This window comes from Tauraco erythrolophus, chromosome 2 (assembly GCF_009769465.1).
Source record: "Tauraco erythrolophus isolate bTauEry1 chromosome 2, bTauEry1.pri, whole genome shotgun sequence".
Taxonomy (NCBI): Eukaryota; Metazoa; Chordata; class Aves; order Musophagiformes; family Musophagidae; genus Tauraco; species Tauraco erythrolophus.
The window spans coordinates 75,373,630-75,391,049 of NC_141466.1; the positions used below are offsets into that span (position 1 = coordinate 75,373,630).

The 17,420-nt window shown below is 41.4% G+C and overlaps 1 protein-coding gene across 3 annotated transcripts in view; it reads right to left on the bottom strand.

Moving 5' to 3' along the window:
* Positions 1–17,420, bottom strand: part of PLEKHG1 (pleckstrin homology and RhoGEF domain containing G1) — a 125,487-nt gene that overhangs the window by 9,266 nt on the left and 98,801 nt on the right. For 2 of the 3 annotated variants that reach the window (XM_086625190.1, XM_086625183.1), the window contains 9 exons: positions 16,963–17,032; positions 8,594–8,640; positions 8,015–8,165; positions 6,909–7,040; positions 4,378–4,560; positions 4,194–4,289; positions 3,988–4,074; positions 1,709–1,742; positions 390–485 (listed from right to left, as the gene is read on the bottom strand). In XM_086625190.1, the coding sequence (XP_086481316.1) occupies positions 390–485; positions 1,709–1,742; positions 3,988–4,074; positions 4,194–4,289; positions 4,378–4,560; positions 6,909–7,040; positions 8,015–8,165; positions 8,594–8,640; positions 16,963–17,032 (896 nt within the window). The remainder of the gene's footprint in view (positions 1–389; positions 486–1,708; positions 1,743–3,987; positions 4,075–4,193; positions 4,290–4,377; positions 4,561–6,908; positions 7,041–8,014; positions 8,166–8,593; positions 8,641–16,962; positions 17,033–17,420) is intronic. The other variant, XM_086625197.1, reaches the window with a different exon arrangement.

The following is a 17,420-nucleotide window of genomic DNA, read 5'->3' on the forward strand; positions in this document are numbered from 1 at the left end:
AATAACAAGCTTATCACGATCAGGACGAAACCACTTCCAAGACAGTAATTACTTAGGGTGGAGAGGAGAAATGTCAGATTTAAATAATGCAATTGGATTCCTTGCATATGCATTCTTCTATCCATAAGAAAGTACCAACTGTTCTCTATGCATCCATCACTAGGCATGTATATCCATAAAATTAAATGCAAACAGCAGACAAAAAAATAAATCACTCAAACAACACATGGTTAGTAAGATACTCCACCTGTATCTGAGAGCTACTGTGCATGTTAAATCTGTGTGGAGTACAGGCTAAAGACCAGTTTCAAGTGCCCAGCTTCACTCAACCCTAAACAACCCTGTTTGTTTTCCTTCTCGTCATCTTGGTGGTAAAGAAGTTTATTCACCTGATTTCCTCCTCACTCTGTGAGGAGCACTGCCTTCTTTAGGCTGGTAGGATGATTTCGTTTCTCCCTCAGGGCTATAGTGGAAGCCTGGGTGATCTGTGGAACAAGCAGAGGCACAAGGAATAAGAGAGTGACAAGGGTGTCACTTCACAGGCCTCCACAGCTCTCTCCAGAGGCAGTGCCATCATCCCTTCACGACTGACAAAGTGGCACTTCATCGGAGCCTGCAGCAACAGCAGCAGGGCGGTGTGCTGCTGCAGGGTAGCTGTTCACTCCCCAGCCGCAGAAACGCTTTGCCCGTTTAGCTGTGCCTCGCTCCAGATGGCTAACCCAGCAACATTTACACACCATTCCCCTCTTCAATTGTTTGCCAGTTTCTCAGCCAGAGCCTTCCTGACCGACACAACTACGTAAGTTAATAACAAGCCTGCTTTACTCTAAGATTTCCTCGGCGTTTATATCATAGAACTATCGTTCTCGTTTGCCTACACTGCCAGGGATCACTGGCAACATGAAGAGCTAACGCAGCTTGCGCCAGCAAAGGCAGCAAGCAGAAGGTGCAGCAGCAGCAGGGACGGGGCAGATGGGACTGCAGAGCGCAGGCAGCAGCATCACCCGCATTCTCCAGCCCTGGCTCCTGGGACACACAGGCAAACTCTTCAGACACAAGCACAAGCCTGCTGGGTCCCAGCATGGAGTTTCCTTGGGGCTGTTCTGCAGGCGCAGTTGCTCTCTCCTGTAGCCAGGAGAGCAGCTGCTGTGCTCGCTGGACTGTAGGGTGATGGAGGCCAGCTGGAGAGGCCAGCCCCGCTGCTGTCACGGGGGCACTGGGCTCCGTTTCCCTTCCAGAGAGGCTGTGCGCACTGCAGTGAGCAGCTGGCAGCTTCCCTCGCTGTCCTCCAGCTGTGGATTTGCCAGCACAAATAAGCCATAACACTGCTACATACTTCGAGCTGCATTTGCTTATCACTAGCCCTTCAGTGAGTTCTACCCAGAAGGAGTTTATGCTACAAAACAGGAAAGATCATATGTTTAGTCAGCGTGGAATAAGCAAAAAAGAGTGGCCAGAGTTTAGAGAAGGTCTAATCTGCCTTTTCCTTGCTCACCACGAGACATAACTTGTTGGTTGCAAATCAGTCAGCCCAATGCCTACAGTTGCACAGGATCTGCACCCAATTCTGTTTTTTCCAGCAAGGTCATAATTCAAAGAACATAAGCCTGGCCTACTTCTGTCTCAGATAAAACCAACAGCTAAAGCCAAACTTTTGAAGATGGTTTTATTAATTCTTAAAACTGAAAGTGAAAAAGAACCAACTTACGTATGGCATCCATTTCTAGAATTGCCTGTTTGGCCTGAAAGAGAAAAAATTACAAATGAAAAAGTTAAACTGTAAGTAGAAGGACAAATTACATTGCATATTACAGATAGTAGTGAGTTTATATGCAAACAAAAGTTAGTTTTTGAACTAATAAATATGGTTAGCAGTATTATTTTCTGCCTTTCTCTGCGTGCTGGACACATTATATATGTGAAGAACTTTGCTGGCAAGAGCTTACCAGAGCTTATCTACAGGGCTTCACGCAAAACCCTGTTGTTCACTGCACCTGGCGGCTCTGCCTTGCATGCCCACCTGCCCTTCTGGCAGAGCAAGGGGAGGAGAGTGTACCCACGGCGCCCCTGGTGTGAGATATTTCTGGAGGATGCAGTGACAGCACATCTGATCACAAAAACTACTTTGGCTTTAAAGACAGAGGGTGTGCTGCACTGAGATGATGTTGCACATGCTGGGTCTCCTCCATGGGGATACAAACCTCCAGAGACCTTTCTACAAGTCTCAGAATTTAAAGCCATCGATATGCCCCTCCATATTGCTGGGATTGGCACAAAACTGGCCCTAGTATCTGTAAATCACAAGCTTTTTGTGATTCACAGTACGTTTCCTCCCTAAAAATCAAATAGTTTAACTCTCTAATTGTTTTTCAATTCTGAAGTTGTTAGCACAGAAAACACTATTGACCTTGCTTCCTTTAGGAGTTTCCTTGAGGAATAGCTATTAAAAAAATAAATCATCATTTGGTTTAAGTAAGATCAAATGTGGACAAGAAGCATCTCGTTTAAAATTTGTCACATTTTTTTAAAAGGAAAGATAATCAGGATTTTTTTTTATCAAGCATATCAGCTAATAAGTAAGAAAATAGCCTACATAACCTGCTTGCCCTTCTACAGGTGCAGTTCAGTAATTTTCCACCAGGCGTCATACGTAGACTACTATGAAATCCAAAATCTGGGCAGAGAGAAAGCTCGTAACTAGCAATTAATGTTTTGTCAAAAAAAAAAAAAAAAGTGCAGACAACTTCAGAGATTTATTTGGTTAGAGTTTTCCTTTCTCAAGTGAAATTATTTCTATGAGCAGAAAATGGCACTATGTTTTTGGCTGCACATTTTTCCACAGATAAAAACCCAACCTAATAAGAAGCAAGACAAAAATCTTGATACAAAAGCTGAGATCATGCTGTAATATTTCTTTTTACAACCTAATAAACTGCACTGAGTATTTACATTGTAAGCATAGGTACTAGCATAAACATTATACCTTTGATAAACTCTGCCACCAAAAAGATTATAAACAAAAAGAGAAGAATTAGTAATAGCAACTGCTAGAGCTTTTTTCTCCCATAATTCTCTTCTGCTGAAAATAAGAATTAGTACAGCACTGTGTATGTCCATCACAGGTAGCATTTTTTAGCCGTTATAGCATAAAATTGAGTGAAAAAAATCAGGGAAACTGATCAGTGAAACTAACATTGAAAAAAGAAAAAAAAAAAGCAGTAAAACTCAGCAGGAAAAAATAAAACAGAAAAAAATCTTGCTTCCACATGGGTCAGTGGCTGCTGTGTCATGGCAAGAGTTAACTAGGGTTAACATCCTTTGAGAGGTGCAATATGTTACACTGGGAAATATCACCTGGAGCTCCAAGACAGGATTTCATAAATAAAAGGACCAGGTTTCCCTATTCCTAGACATTACAGCTATGAATATGATATCAGTGCCTCATTTTCTCTGGCACAAAGCTTGCTAGCTATCTCCCCAAAAAGGGCTCAGATGTCCTGGCTCAGGATGCAGGGTTCAGTATGGGTGTGTGTATCTGTGAAGTGAAGGACGTGCTGCTAATGGCTTCACTGCTGTGATATCTAACCAAGACAGATTAAAACTAGCTTAGTAATGTCTACACATACTGCAATTAGCACTCCTCGGTGTTGTGAAGACAGGCAGTATCAAGCCAAGGTACGCTCTTACAGTGGAGCTAACTGACACCACATCTCTGTTACTCATGTCTTAGCAGGCAAATACTAATGTGGACAGCAATGCTGCTAACCCAGTTAAATTCTTCTACTCCTGTACCAAGCTCAGAAGCTGCTTTTAGTGGAACTTTCTCATTAATTCTGAGGGACTTTTAATAACATAATGACACTACATGTTAATTAATCTCCTGGAGTCTAAACTTTCTGTAAATTGCCACGCATCTTGCAGCTAGCAAGATTGCTTTAAGTTAAATGCACAAGGGGATGGTGGTGTTTTTTTTCTTTTAATTTTTACCTTGGCAGGAATTTTAGCAGGATGATTTTCTAGAATTAATCTCTTCAGGTGAAGAATCCACAGGCGCTTGTCTTGCTGTGACTTTGCCTGATTAAAAAAAAAAATTGTAGCACCATGAGAAAACGCATTACTGCACTACACAGGCTCAGGAATAACACAAGGTCATTAGTCGGGTTACCCAGTACACAGGGAGACTTCTGTCATACCTGGACAGTATGTTGCATTTTGGGATTTTTGTAGTGGAAGACGCTAAAACTAAGTGGTTCCTTTGGTATTACTTCAACAAGCATAAGATTTCCACACTGTAACAAAGAGAGGCAACGATGTGAATCACGGAGGAGTTCTGGGGAGATGCAGCATTAGCACACGACCACCTGCTCTCCAACATACCAGTATGTGAGCTTTGTATGCAAACATCTCGTCTCTCTTTTTTGTAATTAGCAGCAGCTTGTCAAAGAGGAACAATGTGCGCTCATTTTTGGCTCGCTGAATGCGAAATGTTCCTTCTAACACCAGCTCCCCGTAACTTGTGAGGTCTGGCCCTTTCCAGTTAGTGAGCAAACTCTGGATCTCCTGCAACAGATCAAAGAAGCACAAGTAACATTCTTTTCAGGGATCTGACTTAAACAAAGACTCAAACAAAAACTGATGAGGCCATTCCCACTCTCTGATATGAAGCTCAGAGTAAAGTCACCATACACCGGTACTGAAGTTGCTAGGTTATGTGTAACATTGCAGCTCGCTGCTTGGAGGCCTATTGCTAAGCCCAGACTAAAACATGCCCTCCTGAGTACTGGTTACCTCTGCGTGGACCCAGCGAAAAGCCCTGAGCTCCTCAAGGTAGCCTGTGGTGAAAGAGCACAACTCCATCTTGCTGGGCTCACAGAGATGGAGAATGGTCTGTAATTCAGTCATCAGTCTCTCTCGTGCCTGCTCTCCTCTCCCTTTATGTCCCTAACCAATCTCTGTTAACATTCTGTCTTGCCTTGTGTATCCTCCTGAAATTGCGTGGTCCCCCACTGGATGAATTATGCTGCCATCTCTATGTCCTGTAGGACCATCACAGAAGACACCTCTGTGAGGTGTCCAGATTGAAGAGATGTTTTTCAGAAGACTAGATGACCATAAGTGATTCAGTTAACTGATCATTTGAAGATGTCAAGATTTATTTGTAATTTTAATGATCTGTAAACACACCATAGATATCTCTCACCTTATTTATTACTTAAGGAAAAAAAAGGCTGGAGAAACATCTAACATCTTCACAAGTCTGTGTTGCTTAGCTATGACTATTCTTGTTTCCTTCAGTTGCTTGTTTTTTCTGTCAGTGGCAACAACATAGCACTTAAGAATGGTACAGCAAATTGTAAGAACAGACTAAACCTTAAGTAGGGACATCTTTAAAAACATCCATCAGACTTTAAACCTGGCAGCAATAGCAAAGCAGGGACAGATTTCCTCATCCTAGGCTGGTCTCTCTTGGATATTATACCCTAATACAGCATTCAGCTAGAAAACACCTCAGTATATTTGACGCACAAATGTAGCCTAGAGCATTCACAGAAAGAAAATCCAAAAGCAGCACACTTTGGACTATACACAATATTGTTATAAAAAAAAAAATTAAACATAACAAATGAAAAAAAATAGCATTTTATCAGGTCTCTCCGGGAATTTGTAAATAAGCCAGGGTACAGCACAGGGACTGTCCCCAGCGCTGTTGAGGGAGCCTTTGCACAGCAACTGCTGTCACAGTACTTGCAGCATTACAGACTGAGTGGCAGCGTGATAGCCCACAGGAGACCAACCCTTATGGCTGCAGAAAATGATTTTACTTTTTAAAAGGGTAAGCATGAACATAAACATTTTCCACAACCCCATACATTTGCCAGCTGAGCTCAATAAATTAATACAAAAAAATAATTAACACACACTTTTCCAAAAGCATTTAACCCTCTTTACTGCCAAATATTACTGGTTATCATTACTCAGATTTATAGCAGACTGTTGGTAAGTCATTAGCATGCATTTCCAGCAATGTGTGGTAAAGGTTACACTGCTGCAGGCAAGACATTATCAAATGTAACCCTATTCTGCCTACACAAACAACAAAAAAATACACACAAAAATGAGAACCAATAAGTATCGTTTATGTTAAAAAGAAAAAAGGGACAAAGAATAACATGACACAGATTTCTAGAATGGTATAAGCCTATTACTCTCTTTTATAAACCAAAAAATCCCCCCAATTTTCTTAAAGCAATATAAATACTGCTGATGAAAACGTCATGTAAAATCGCGATTCACTGGGAAGTTTGAAAACAGAATTGACCGTTCTGTAAAACATCTACAAAATAGCTTGCTCTTGATGCCAAAAGTTACTCAGGCTGTCGCTTTTGCTTCCTCCTCAAAAATTCTTCATTTGAAGCAAAGTTAACCTTTTCCTAACTATCATATTTCTAGGTTTATACTTTTCACAAAGTAACTGATAATGAGTCTTCAAAAGCCTGAAAGGAAAGTACTTAAATGAGAAGCAGCACAAGAAACGCCTCAAAACAAAATTAATCAGCACAAAGAGGAGAAATCGGAAACCACAGGATTTCTGAACAAAGCCATGCCCTAGGGTTGTACAGCAGTGCTGTACAATTGAGGGAAAGGAAGAAAGAAAAGCTATCTTAAGTTCCATATTACTGCAAAATAAATGCTTTACAGGATGCTGCTTGTAGGGCAGAGATGTCTGTGATTTTCCTGCAGCAGCTATGACTATGGTCTCCAAGATCAAACAGCCACAGGCATACTCAACAGGAGACTAGGTTATGACTGACAAAGATTGAAAGAAAAGATAAAGTCAAAAACGTTAATGGCATATATATTGACAAAAACAGCTCACAAACACCCATAAAATCTCTTTGGGAACTCACTTGGAGCCGGATGGCATGTTCATGTTTCCTCTTCATGTCATTTATATGCCATGCCACTCTCTGCATCGTGTCTATGGCATCCAGCACCACATCATAGCCCTCAGTGTCCTTGTCAAGGTGGTTTTCTATTTCCTAAGACAGGGGGAAAAAAAAAAAATCCTGTTATTTCTAAATTACTTTTCTCAGCCGGACGCAATACTATGTTTTTATCTGTACTATTTTGTCTTTGCACTGTGATCACCCAAATGCAACTTTCCTGCCTTTGTAACTACTGCATGTTGTTATCACTTTGATTAACACCAGATGACTAACAAAGCCAAACCTTTACGGTCAGTTTAGCAGCGACTATACTTGCAGCAGCTGATGTGAGCAGAGAAGCACAGAAAGAGAGCACAGCACGCCAACAGGCGACCTTTTCAGACAGCGTTTAATGGCTTTCTTAAAACACAGAACATATCTACACACTTACAAAACCCTGATGGAATTATACTAGGCATTACTTTACAGTTGGAGAGCAGAAAAGCACCAGACATTTTAAATGAGGATCAGTGTCTTTACACTTCACTAGAACATGACTCTCTAATAGGAAACATATGTGGAAAACGTTAACAGTAAAGCAGGAATTTCCGAAACTTGCTTAACTCAATTCACTGAATATGGAAAGAGTTCCCACTTCCTCAGTCATTCCTCTCCACAAAATTCTTACCAATCGGGGTTTTTATATGTATTTACTCCTTCTTTCAACCACCTCCAGCATTGCAACATGTGGAAAAATGCTGTTTTGCATTGGAACAATAAACTGTGTGCAAAGTTATTTATTCATGACAGGAATCTTCCAAACAACTTCAGAATTACAGACCAGTTAAAAAAAACCACTAATTATTTGGATGCACAGACTGATTCAATGTGTCTAAAACAATTACGATAAATTCCCCACTCCAAATATATGCATATGCTGTGAAATGACAAAGACAGAAAGAGTCTCCATATGTAGGAAACAAACCCCAAAGACAGAGCATTAAAAGAAACCCAGAATCTTTGTAGCAGAGACAGGAACTTAGATGTGCAGCAGCCCTAAATGAAACACATTTCAAGTTGGTGCTTACGTGCAAAAGCAGGTGGTACTTGAGGATGCGCTGGACAGGTTTCAAGAGATAGGAGCCCAGGGGCAGAGAATGCTGCAGCGCTTCTTGCCGCTCTCTGAAGAACTTGGCCAGTGTCTTGTTCCTCATGCACTCTGTCAACACAGCCACCGACCTGGAAACGTCAATACATAGCTTTAAGACACATTGTCTCCGTAAGTCTGTAGGTGAAGATTTCTTTCTTCCCTTGTAAAAGGGAGCAGCAGGTTCCTAATCCAAACACTGCTGGTTTATTGGTTGGTTTTTTAAGTTAAATTATGAATTTAGTTATATTTTCCTTTGACATGCAATCATTCCCTCTTGCTGGGAATCACACGTTTGGAGCAATGCAGAATAAGACCATCATTTTCTAAAGGTTGATAATAGCAATGAGAGACAAGAAGAGTAAAAATAAACAAAATAACAAGTTAAGAAAAAAAGGTAAGCTTCTCCCTCCAATTTGGAGAGGAGAAAGGGCACGATTTTTTTTTTTGCACAGACTGTATCTTGCGTTACATAAACAGGAGAAGGGACAACTGAAAAAAGCGAACCTAGTGTTCCTACCTTGGGTAGTTGGTGCAGTACTGCGTATATATGTGGAAATCTTCACTCTGCATGGGGAGGAATGGTTGATACATTCAGATTTTGTCCAACTAGCAGCTAACACGTGCAAGATAATGATTGTGACATCAAGACAACGCCTCCTCCAGTTCCTGATCAATGAATTCACCGTGATAGTTCTAACACTACCATAGACCTGCTAACTGAATTTCATTTTTCATTTTTTGGAGATTTTTTTCTTTATGTGAAAGAAAAACAAACCCAACCCTAAACAGAGTTAAAGCAAACAGCTTTGCAACAGAACCTCTGAAGTCCTTTATGACAATCTAGGCATCTTAAAAAAACCAACCAAACAAACACCAAAACTCATCAACACCCACTGCCCCCTTCAAACAATCGACTTGCACGTAACAAGTTTAGTGTGTGCTAGAGCACACACCTGCTTACTGGGAGAAGTAAATTATGCAGGTTATGTTCGGTGTGCGATTTTCAAACAACTGTAAATACTTTCACATCTGAGCACAGTCTAAGCGTGAAAATGAGAAACCACAAAAGCGACATATTTTCTTTTAAATATATTATGATTCTGTGAAAGCAGACAGTTATTACCCAGACAAGTTGTAACGAGATTTAGGTGAGTTTCCACACTTGCCTGTCACAGGGAAATTACCCACACTTAAAGCTGACAAGCTTCTCAGAGCAAAAGCCTGAGTTTCATTTCTTTCCTCCTTGGCTTAACATTTTTTCTTAATCATCATCATTTAATTCTATGCAAGAAGAAGTTTCTAGAAACATTCCCATGTGCTTTAAATTCACATCTGCCTATCAACTTCTATCCCAAGAAGCTGATTTCTGCAGCTTTCTGGAGTCCTAAAGACTAAGATGGTACTGCAGAACAGCAAAGCACTCCTAAAATACATTACTTTTTCTTTCCTGAGCCATAGACCGATAAAAAGCAATCCTCTGGTAGTAAATAAGACCCCAGTTTCCACTCGAAGCATCTTCAGAACGGACCCTGATATTCTGCAGCACAATAGGCATGCTCCGTGAGGGGTGGTCTCCCAGGGGTAGCGCTGGTGAATGGTGAGACCAAATATCTGCCTTCACAAAAGGCAACAGTGCTCTGAGGAGCAACACCACTTGGGGAGCGGGCTGACGCAGGCTGTGGCTTTTGTTTCTCATTGTTGGGTTTTGGGTTTTTTTTGGGCTATTCATCAGAAAGAGCCAGCTCAGGCTGTACCCTTCCCCATTGCCAACAGCACTGCTCCCTTCTCCCTCTCGCAGGGGCAAAGCAAATCGTGCCACTCATTTTTCCAGCAAACAGTGATTCAGAAGGACCCTGTATAAAGTAAGGTACTAATCCAGACGAGTACGAGTCACTGCAATTCCTTTCAGTATTTCTTACTGGAATTCAATATTAACAGTTCTGAAAAAATAAATAACTCAAGGAAACTTTCTCCAGGAGACTACGATCCCCATTTACTCACTAGTGAGCTGTAAGCTCATTAAACTGCTCTTCACTTAGAAACCAACCAACCAACTAAACATAGTCTTGATATAACTACAGTTAAATGATTTAGCTTGGTTTTTCACGCTTGGACTACTTTTGCTGTCGCAGCTAGTTTTTACGGTGGCTTACGTGTCGCAGCTAGTTTTTACGTGTCCACACCCAGAGACAGCGAGCTTTGTGTCATAGCCTGTCCACAGCCACACTCAGGACCTCCGGCCACAGCTCCAAACCCTTTCTGCTCAAAACGAAGAACTGACAAAGCTCAGAGCATTGCAGACATTACACTGTGTGATTTTCCACGGCAATCATTACCAAACGAGCTAGCACTCGTAATAAGTCAGGGTGCTTAAGAGATCACCTTAGGATGAAATTCAGCATGACAAAAATAGGAGATTTATTTTATACATGCACATATTAATACAAGGCTTTTGTCTAGGGGCTTTTGGTATAAATTGTAATATATTCCCACGACTATAATCACAGAATAACGCAATTTACAGAACTACTTCATAAGCAAAGCGCTGAACATTTTGTGCCAATTATTTTTTTTGAATATATATTCTGCTCATAAATATAGTCACGAGTGTTCTACTTTGCGAACAAAAAGGAAAAGCATATAAGTTGTGAAATTTTAACAAATGAAAGCATTATCTGTAAAACAAACAAGGTCACACACTTCAAGGTTTCAGAGTGGATTGAGTGCACATTCCCCACAAAATCAAAAGCAAGCCTGAAATCCCCAGGAGCCTTTTCACACTCTCTCTCTTTATTTTGTTTTTTTTTTGTTTGTTTTGGTTTGTTTTTTCACACAAGGTCAAAACTACTTTTAGTAGGATTTTTCTTTTTAAAAGAATTTTAGTCTACCTATTAATTGGAACAAACTTCTATTTAAAAAAAATGGTAGTTTCTTATGCCCTCAACATCTCTAAAAACTTCAAGAATGATTTCACAATCATCCCTGCTTTCTGAACAGACAGGATGCCAAATTTCATACTGCACTTACACGTGTGCTCACGTCATTGTGCCGCAGCTCATTTCACCACACGAAGCCATCAGAGAGCATTTACTTTTACTGAAAGCATCTGCTTTCACCGAGCTATGTGAGCACAATGCCAACAGAAAGCCAATTACATGTATTTTGCCTCCAGAATGAGATTGTTGATATGCATTCAAACTTATGAAGCTGGTGTGAATCAACATCATACACCTTGCCCAGGCACCAGCAGGATTCACGTGAACACGCCGGGAGAGCAGCCAAGAGAGCCGCTTCCAAGAGAGGCTCTTCCTCAGCTTGAGGAAGCCGCACTGCTCAGGATGGCCGTTCTCCCTGCCTGCTTACCCCGCACCTCTGCATGGTCAAAGAAGGGATTTTCAGTTCACATGGCCATCTGGTCTTCCCCACATCACAGCAGACTCCCCATAGACAGCACAGGGTTCCCGGGAGCGTATCAGGGCACAAGCCGTGCAGGCTAAAGTCAATGCTGTGAGCTACATTCGGAAGCAACAGCAAAACCAGGACTAAGCTGGATTTAATATATTTCTATCAATACTTTCACACTGTAAGTGAAACGCCAGCTACACTCATCAGTATTTCTTCGGACATTCTTAAACGTAGTCAGCTTGAAAGTTGTTTTGTTCACCTCAGCTGCCTTCAAACCAGAATAAAAATTATCTCTGCAGGGAGACATTTTTAAACTGGGGGTCCAAAGCTGCTGTGGTAAAGGGTGCAAAAACCGAGATCCAAACTGAGAGTTCATCGGCAGTGACTACAAGTCACCCTCAAGAGCAAAGCCAAGCACCAGCAGATCCCAGCTACACTTAGCTTCTCCTCGCTGCTGAATAAGTTAACTCCGTGTTTCTTCCACAAGAAGTGAAGTGCCAAGCACGTGGCTACATCCCCAATGTTCTCTCAACTCTTGGTGCACTGTGCTTTTTTCTAACCATAAAAGGCACTTTAAAAGAAAATAGAAACTGAGAAAATGAGCTGAGTCAGAATGTAAGCTGAAGCCAATTGCCTGGATCTCCTCTTCATTAATGAGATGCTAGATTAGAGCAATTCTCCTTTTCCCTTTGGTTAAGCTGTTGGTTAGTCTTTCAGAATACATGTGTTCTGAATTTCTGGGGTGCTGAGTGAGAAGAGCAACATGCCAGCATTATGCTGTCCTTTACAACAACTCACTTAAATGTAAACATGTAGAATACTGAAGTCAATCTTCTAATTAACATTGGCACCATTACTATGAAAATGAAAGACTGAGTTGGCAGGACAACTTATAAACAATCTTTTATGTGAATAATTAAGCTATAGCTAAGCTTGCACTGGAACCCCTTTATCAGCCTCCGATTACAGTCACCAGCAAGATGTCTCCAAAACATTTAACATACTAGAGTTGATACAGTTCTTCTAGACAAAGAGGCAGGACCAGAGCTGGTAGAAACTAAAACTAGTACACCGCTACCCTCAGTGGCAGGTTATTTCCGTGCAGCAGCCATCCCGCACTGTTTAAACAAGCACCCATCCACACCATCTGCATCTTGGGGCAGAAAGGTAAAGGCAGCAATTCACGACTGGACAGCAGGTTTTAAAAACCTGGGCTTTTCTGCATTTGTGTCTATTTGCCTGTGAGTTATTAATGGATTAAAGTATCCGGAAGCAGAGGGATTTAACACAATGTTGTAAGCTGTTATTAAATATTTATGTGTGCATAAAGTCACAGTCTAATGTGGTTATTGTGTCTGTTAGTGAGTTTTATGTTACTGGCTAGTTTACACTAAAAATGTCTTACTTAAGTCTGTTAACAAATAAAAGCTGCCATTTTAGGATCTATCTACTTTGAGCTCTCAGCACAACAAATGTTAAGATAAAAATTCAAATCCACAACTGAGTTTTTGTTCAAAGTGCGCTAATGTGATCTGATAATCCTTACGGCATTTCCCTTAGAAGTTAAAATTGCAAGCCTGTTTACTGATCAAGCATGGGAATTATACACAGGAAACACAGTGATGTACGATTGTGTGAGGGAAGTATAATATGCCATGCAACAAATTTTACTGAGCAAAACCAAGTAACAAAGTAAAGTTCAAAGAAACAGTCTATCAAATGCAGTCCAAAACCAGATCTTAAAAAATGAAGCTCCCTAGATGTTTTCACAAACATCAAAAATTTTCTTTCCAACAAGCTCCAGAGTTACTTTAACCATAACCATTCTGTTATACATGCAAGCCAACCCGGTGTCATTTCACATGAATCCTGCAGAAAGAAATGCCTATTACTTTATGCAGTTACAAAGCTTCACGAAATGCAAAAAGTAAACACAGTACCTACAGTGAAAACTTGATTATACGTTTACATTCCCAACAACTACAGTATTCACAGCCGAACCAGTAGGGTAGAAACAACGACACTAGAGCCAGAGCTTGTGTAACCAAAGCACAGTTCCACTGGAAGCATTAAAGAAGCTCCAGTGGAGTTACATCCATTAGCTGAGGCTGTGAGCTATGACTTCAGCATGATATTATCCCCGTGTTTAACTCACAGTGAGGATCTAGCACACTCAAAGCAATCAAACAATAAATGGCCAAAGTCCCGTAAGACTTGCAGGACTGCATGCTGCCAAAAAAGGCAGTTTTATTTCCACTACTCAATGCTGGGAAGACACAAGCAACCAAGAATGGACAACTGGAGTCTGTTAAGGCAGTCAGCAGTTCCTGTAACGACATCTTCATGGCCAAAACCAGAATTGTGGGGTATTTTGGTATTGTTTGATTTTCTTTTTAAGTGTTTGCACTTGTCTGGATGAAGCTAAAAAATGCTTGTTAGGACTGCAATCTCTAGCAATTTCTGAGCCATCAGGCAGTTGCCTGCCAATAATACAAATGCTAAAAGCATTTGACAAGAAACAAAAAGCACAAGCAGTGATATGCAGATGGATTTTAGAACTAATGGCCAGAAAGTCAACCAGAAAACTCCTTTCAGCTAGCCAATATAAATGAGAGCACAACTTTTCCCTGGACTTGCTATTATCACTTGCACCACCTCTGTTTCATGTCCCAGCCAGGATTAGTCCCAGCAGTTCCAGCTATAAGCAAGCAGAAAGATGTACCAGTTCCAAACTGTGATATCTGTAGATATCCTGAAGGCCTCACAATTAGCCTTCGCTGCACAGGCACTCTGCTGACTTATGCTCAAGTTCTTCTCTGCCAGGACCTCAGACCCTTTTTTGCTAAGCTGTCTCTTAGTCAGCCAGACCCAACGTGCACAGGGGGTTACTCACTAAGGGAAAAATGTGCCTGACAAATTTGGTGGCCTTCTACAATGGGGTTACAGTGTTGGTGGATAAGGGAAGAGCAACTGACATCATCTACCTGGTCTTGTCCAAATCATTTGACACTGTCCCGGAACAACATCCTTGTTTCTAGATTGGACAGACATGATTTGACAGATGGATCACTCAGTGAATAAGGAATTGGCTGGATGGTCACACTCAAAGAGTTGCAGTCAACAGCTCGATGTCCAAGTGGAGACCAGTGATGAGTGGCGTTCCTTAGGGGTCGGTATTGGGGCCAGTGCTGTTTAACATCTTTGTCAGCAACATGGACAGTGGGATTGAGTGCACCCTCAGCAAGCTTCTGAAGACATCAAGCTGTGTGATGTGGTCAACACGCTGGAGAGAAGAGATGCCATCCAGAGAGACCTTGACAGGCTTGAGAGGCAGGCCTGTGAGAACCTCATGAACTTTAACAAGGCCAAGTGCAAGGTCCTGCACACGGGTCGAGGCAATCCCAAGCACAAGTACAGGCTGGGCGGAGAATGGATTGAGAGCAGCCCTGAGGCGAAGGACTTGGGGGTGTTGCTTGAGAAGCTCAATAGAAGGCAGAGAAAGCCAACCGTATCCTTGGCTGCATCAAAAGAATCCGGGCCAGCAGGTCGAGGAAGGTGAGATCCTCTCACTGCTCTCATGAGACCTTACCCTGCGTTCAGCTCTAGGGTCCCCAACATATGAAGGACAGGGATCTGTTGGAGCGAGTCCAGAGGAGGGCCATGAAAATGATCAGAGGGCTGGAGCACCTCTCCTATGAAGACAAGCTGAGAGACTTTGGGTAGTTCAGTCTGGAGAAGAGAAGGCTCCAGGCAGAACTTCTAGCAGCCTTCCAATACTTAAAAAGGGCCTACAGGAAAGCTAGAAAAGGAAGTTTTGCAAGAGTAAGTAGTGATAGGACAAGAGGCAATGATTTTAACTGAAAAAGGAGAGATTTTGATTAGATCTAAGGAAGAAATTCTTCACTCTGAAGGTGGTGAGACACTGGAACAGGTTGCCCAGAGAAGTTGTGGATGCCCCATCCCTGGAAGTGTTCAAGGCCAGGTTGGATGAGACTTTGAGCAACCTGATCTAGGGGAAGGTGTCCCTGCCTATGGCAGGGGGTTGGATGATCTTTAAGGTAATTTTCAATCCAAACCATTCTATGATTCCATTCCAGAAGCAGGACCTTGTGCTTGCCCTTATTCCATTCTCTCTCCTTCAATTCAATATAAGCTATTTGGAGCGATAACAACATGTCATAAATCCCATTGCAATGGGGCGAAAATACATCCTACTTTTGTAGCAGTGGTGCCAACACTAACATCTCTCAGCTCTTACAAAAGATCAATTACTAGATAAATAACAGCTTTCTCAAACTCAAGCAAGTGATCCGGTGAAACAGCAGCACTAAGCTGGTATTATCGCTCCTCTTTACGATAAAAGCCCTTGTGTCACAACATTGCCAAACAAATTACTGGACCACCATGAGAGAGTGGTCCAGTTAATCCTAAATCCTTGTGTTAGACCTATTACATTGAATGCTTGGTGCTGGCAATTCTGAGTTCAGGATAAAGTATAAAACATGACAGGGTTTGGCTTTTTGGTTTTGTTGTGTTTTTTGTGGTTTTTTTTTTTTAAATGAAAAAACGCAAGCACATCTATAGAGAGATTATCCAAACTTAAACAACCACATGCCTCCTCTTCCCCTAGAAATATCATGGACATGACATTATTTCTTAACACATCTGGGCTCTCCAAATTCAAGGCATATGTAGGTTCTCTGGTGAAGTCTGCAGTGAACTAGAGTAATCTGTAGCCCAAATTACCTAATCTCTTGTTGTCCTACCCATTATAGCCGTTCGCCTTCTCTCTGACTGGCTCTCTGGGTTTCCTACAACGAAGAACACTTACTTTGGTTCCCTGTATTTCTCCTGCATCTAACAATTTCTCCATATTTTTTGGCTTCAGAACTGCCAAACAGAATAAATATGTCATATCAATGTTCAGAAAATTCAAAGTATTTCACAGAGAATGAGATTTGAATCTTAAGGCTAGACTTTGGGCCATCCCCTTTAAAGAGAAAATTAAAATTAAAATTCTGCTAGATTCAGGAAAAAATGCATCTCAGAAAACAATGTGGCCACAAGTAAGATAAGGTTATTGCAGCCAAGTTGTATTCTCTAATTGTTTTTAAGCTGACAAGGCATAACTGGAGTACCACTTGATCACCTATGTTAAAAAAGGAGGAAAATAAAGAATCCCTGTAATACTCCACAAAAAAAGAGCTAAAAATGAACTCTAGATCAACAGCTCCATCAGTTTGGATACACTTCCTGAAGAAAATAACACCTTTTTCTTGAGTTTTAAAAATGCAAATCAGATGCATATCCTTACCGTCTACTAAGGGAAATTCCTTCCCTTTCCATAGATTTGCTAACTTTTCTTGGTTGAAATCATACAAGCTGTCAGAATTAGGCCTCAAAAGCTAATAAATTAATCTTATTCCCCCATAGCATTCTGCAACTGGTGGTGTGCTGTAGACTCTTGCAGTAGCCTCTTACCTTGGAAACAAAACAGTCTGCTATTGCCACAGGATCATTTTCACAGTTTTCCAAATCTTGCAGAAGTTCACTAAAACAAAGAAGAGGAAAAGGAAAGACAATTATGGCACACCATGGAATAGACACATCTCTATATTTGGAGCCAGACAGTGCTTCATCATTCATGGCAGTGATGCCCAAAGCACGTAACGATGCAGGGAGTCCTAAAAAGGGAAAGAGAACGCCTTTGATGACCCTCTTCCCCCTAGATGTATAGCTGCTGGGGTTTTTTGTTTGGAAGCAGAGGAGCACTCTAAGGAAATTATATTCCCAGATATTAAAAAATTCAAGTCATCACAATGACCATGGATTGCTGATCATCTAAGCAAAGCTGAGCCCCTCCCTTCAAACTGACAGCTGTTCTATGATACTTATAGTAGTGTAGTCAGACAGTTGCGTAGCTCACGTATCAATATACG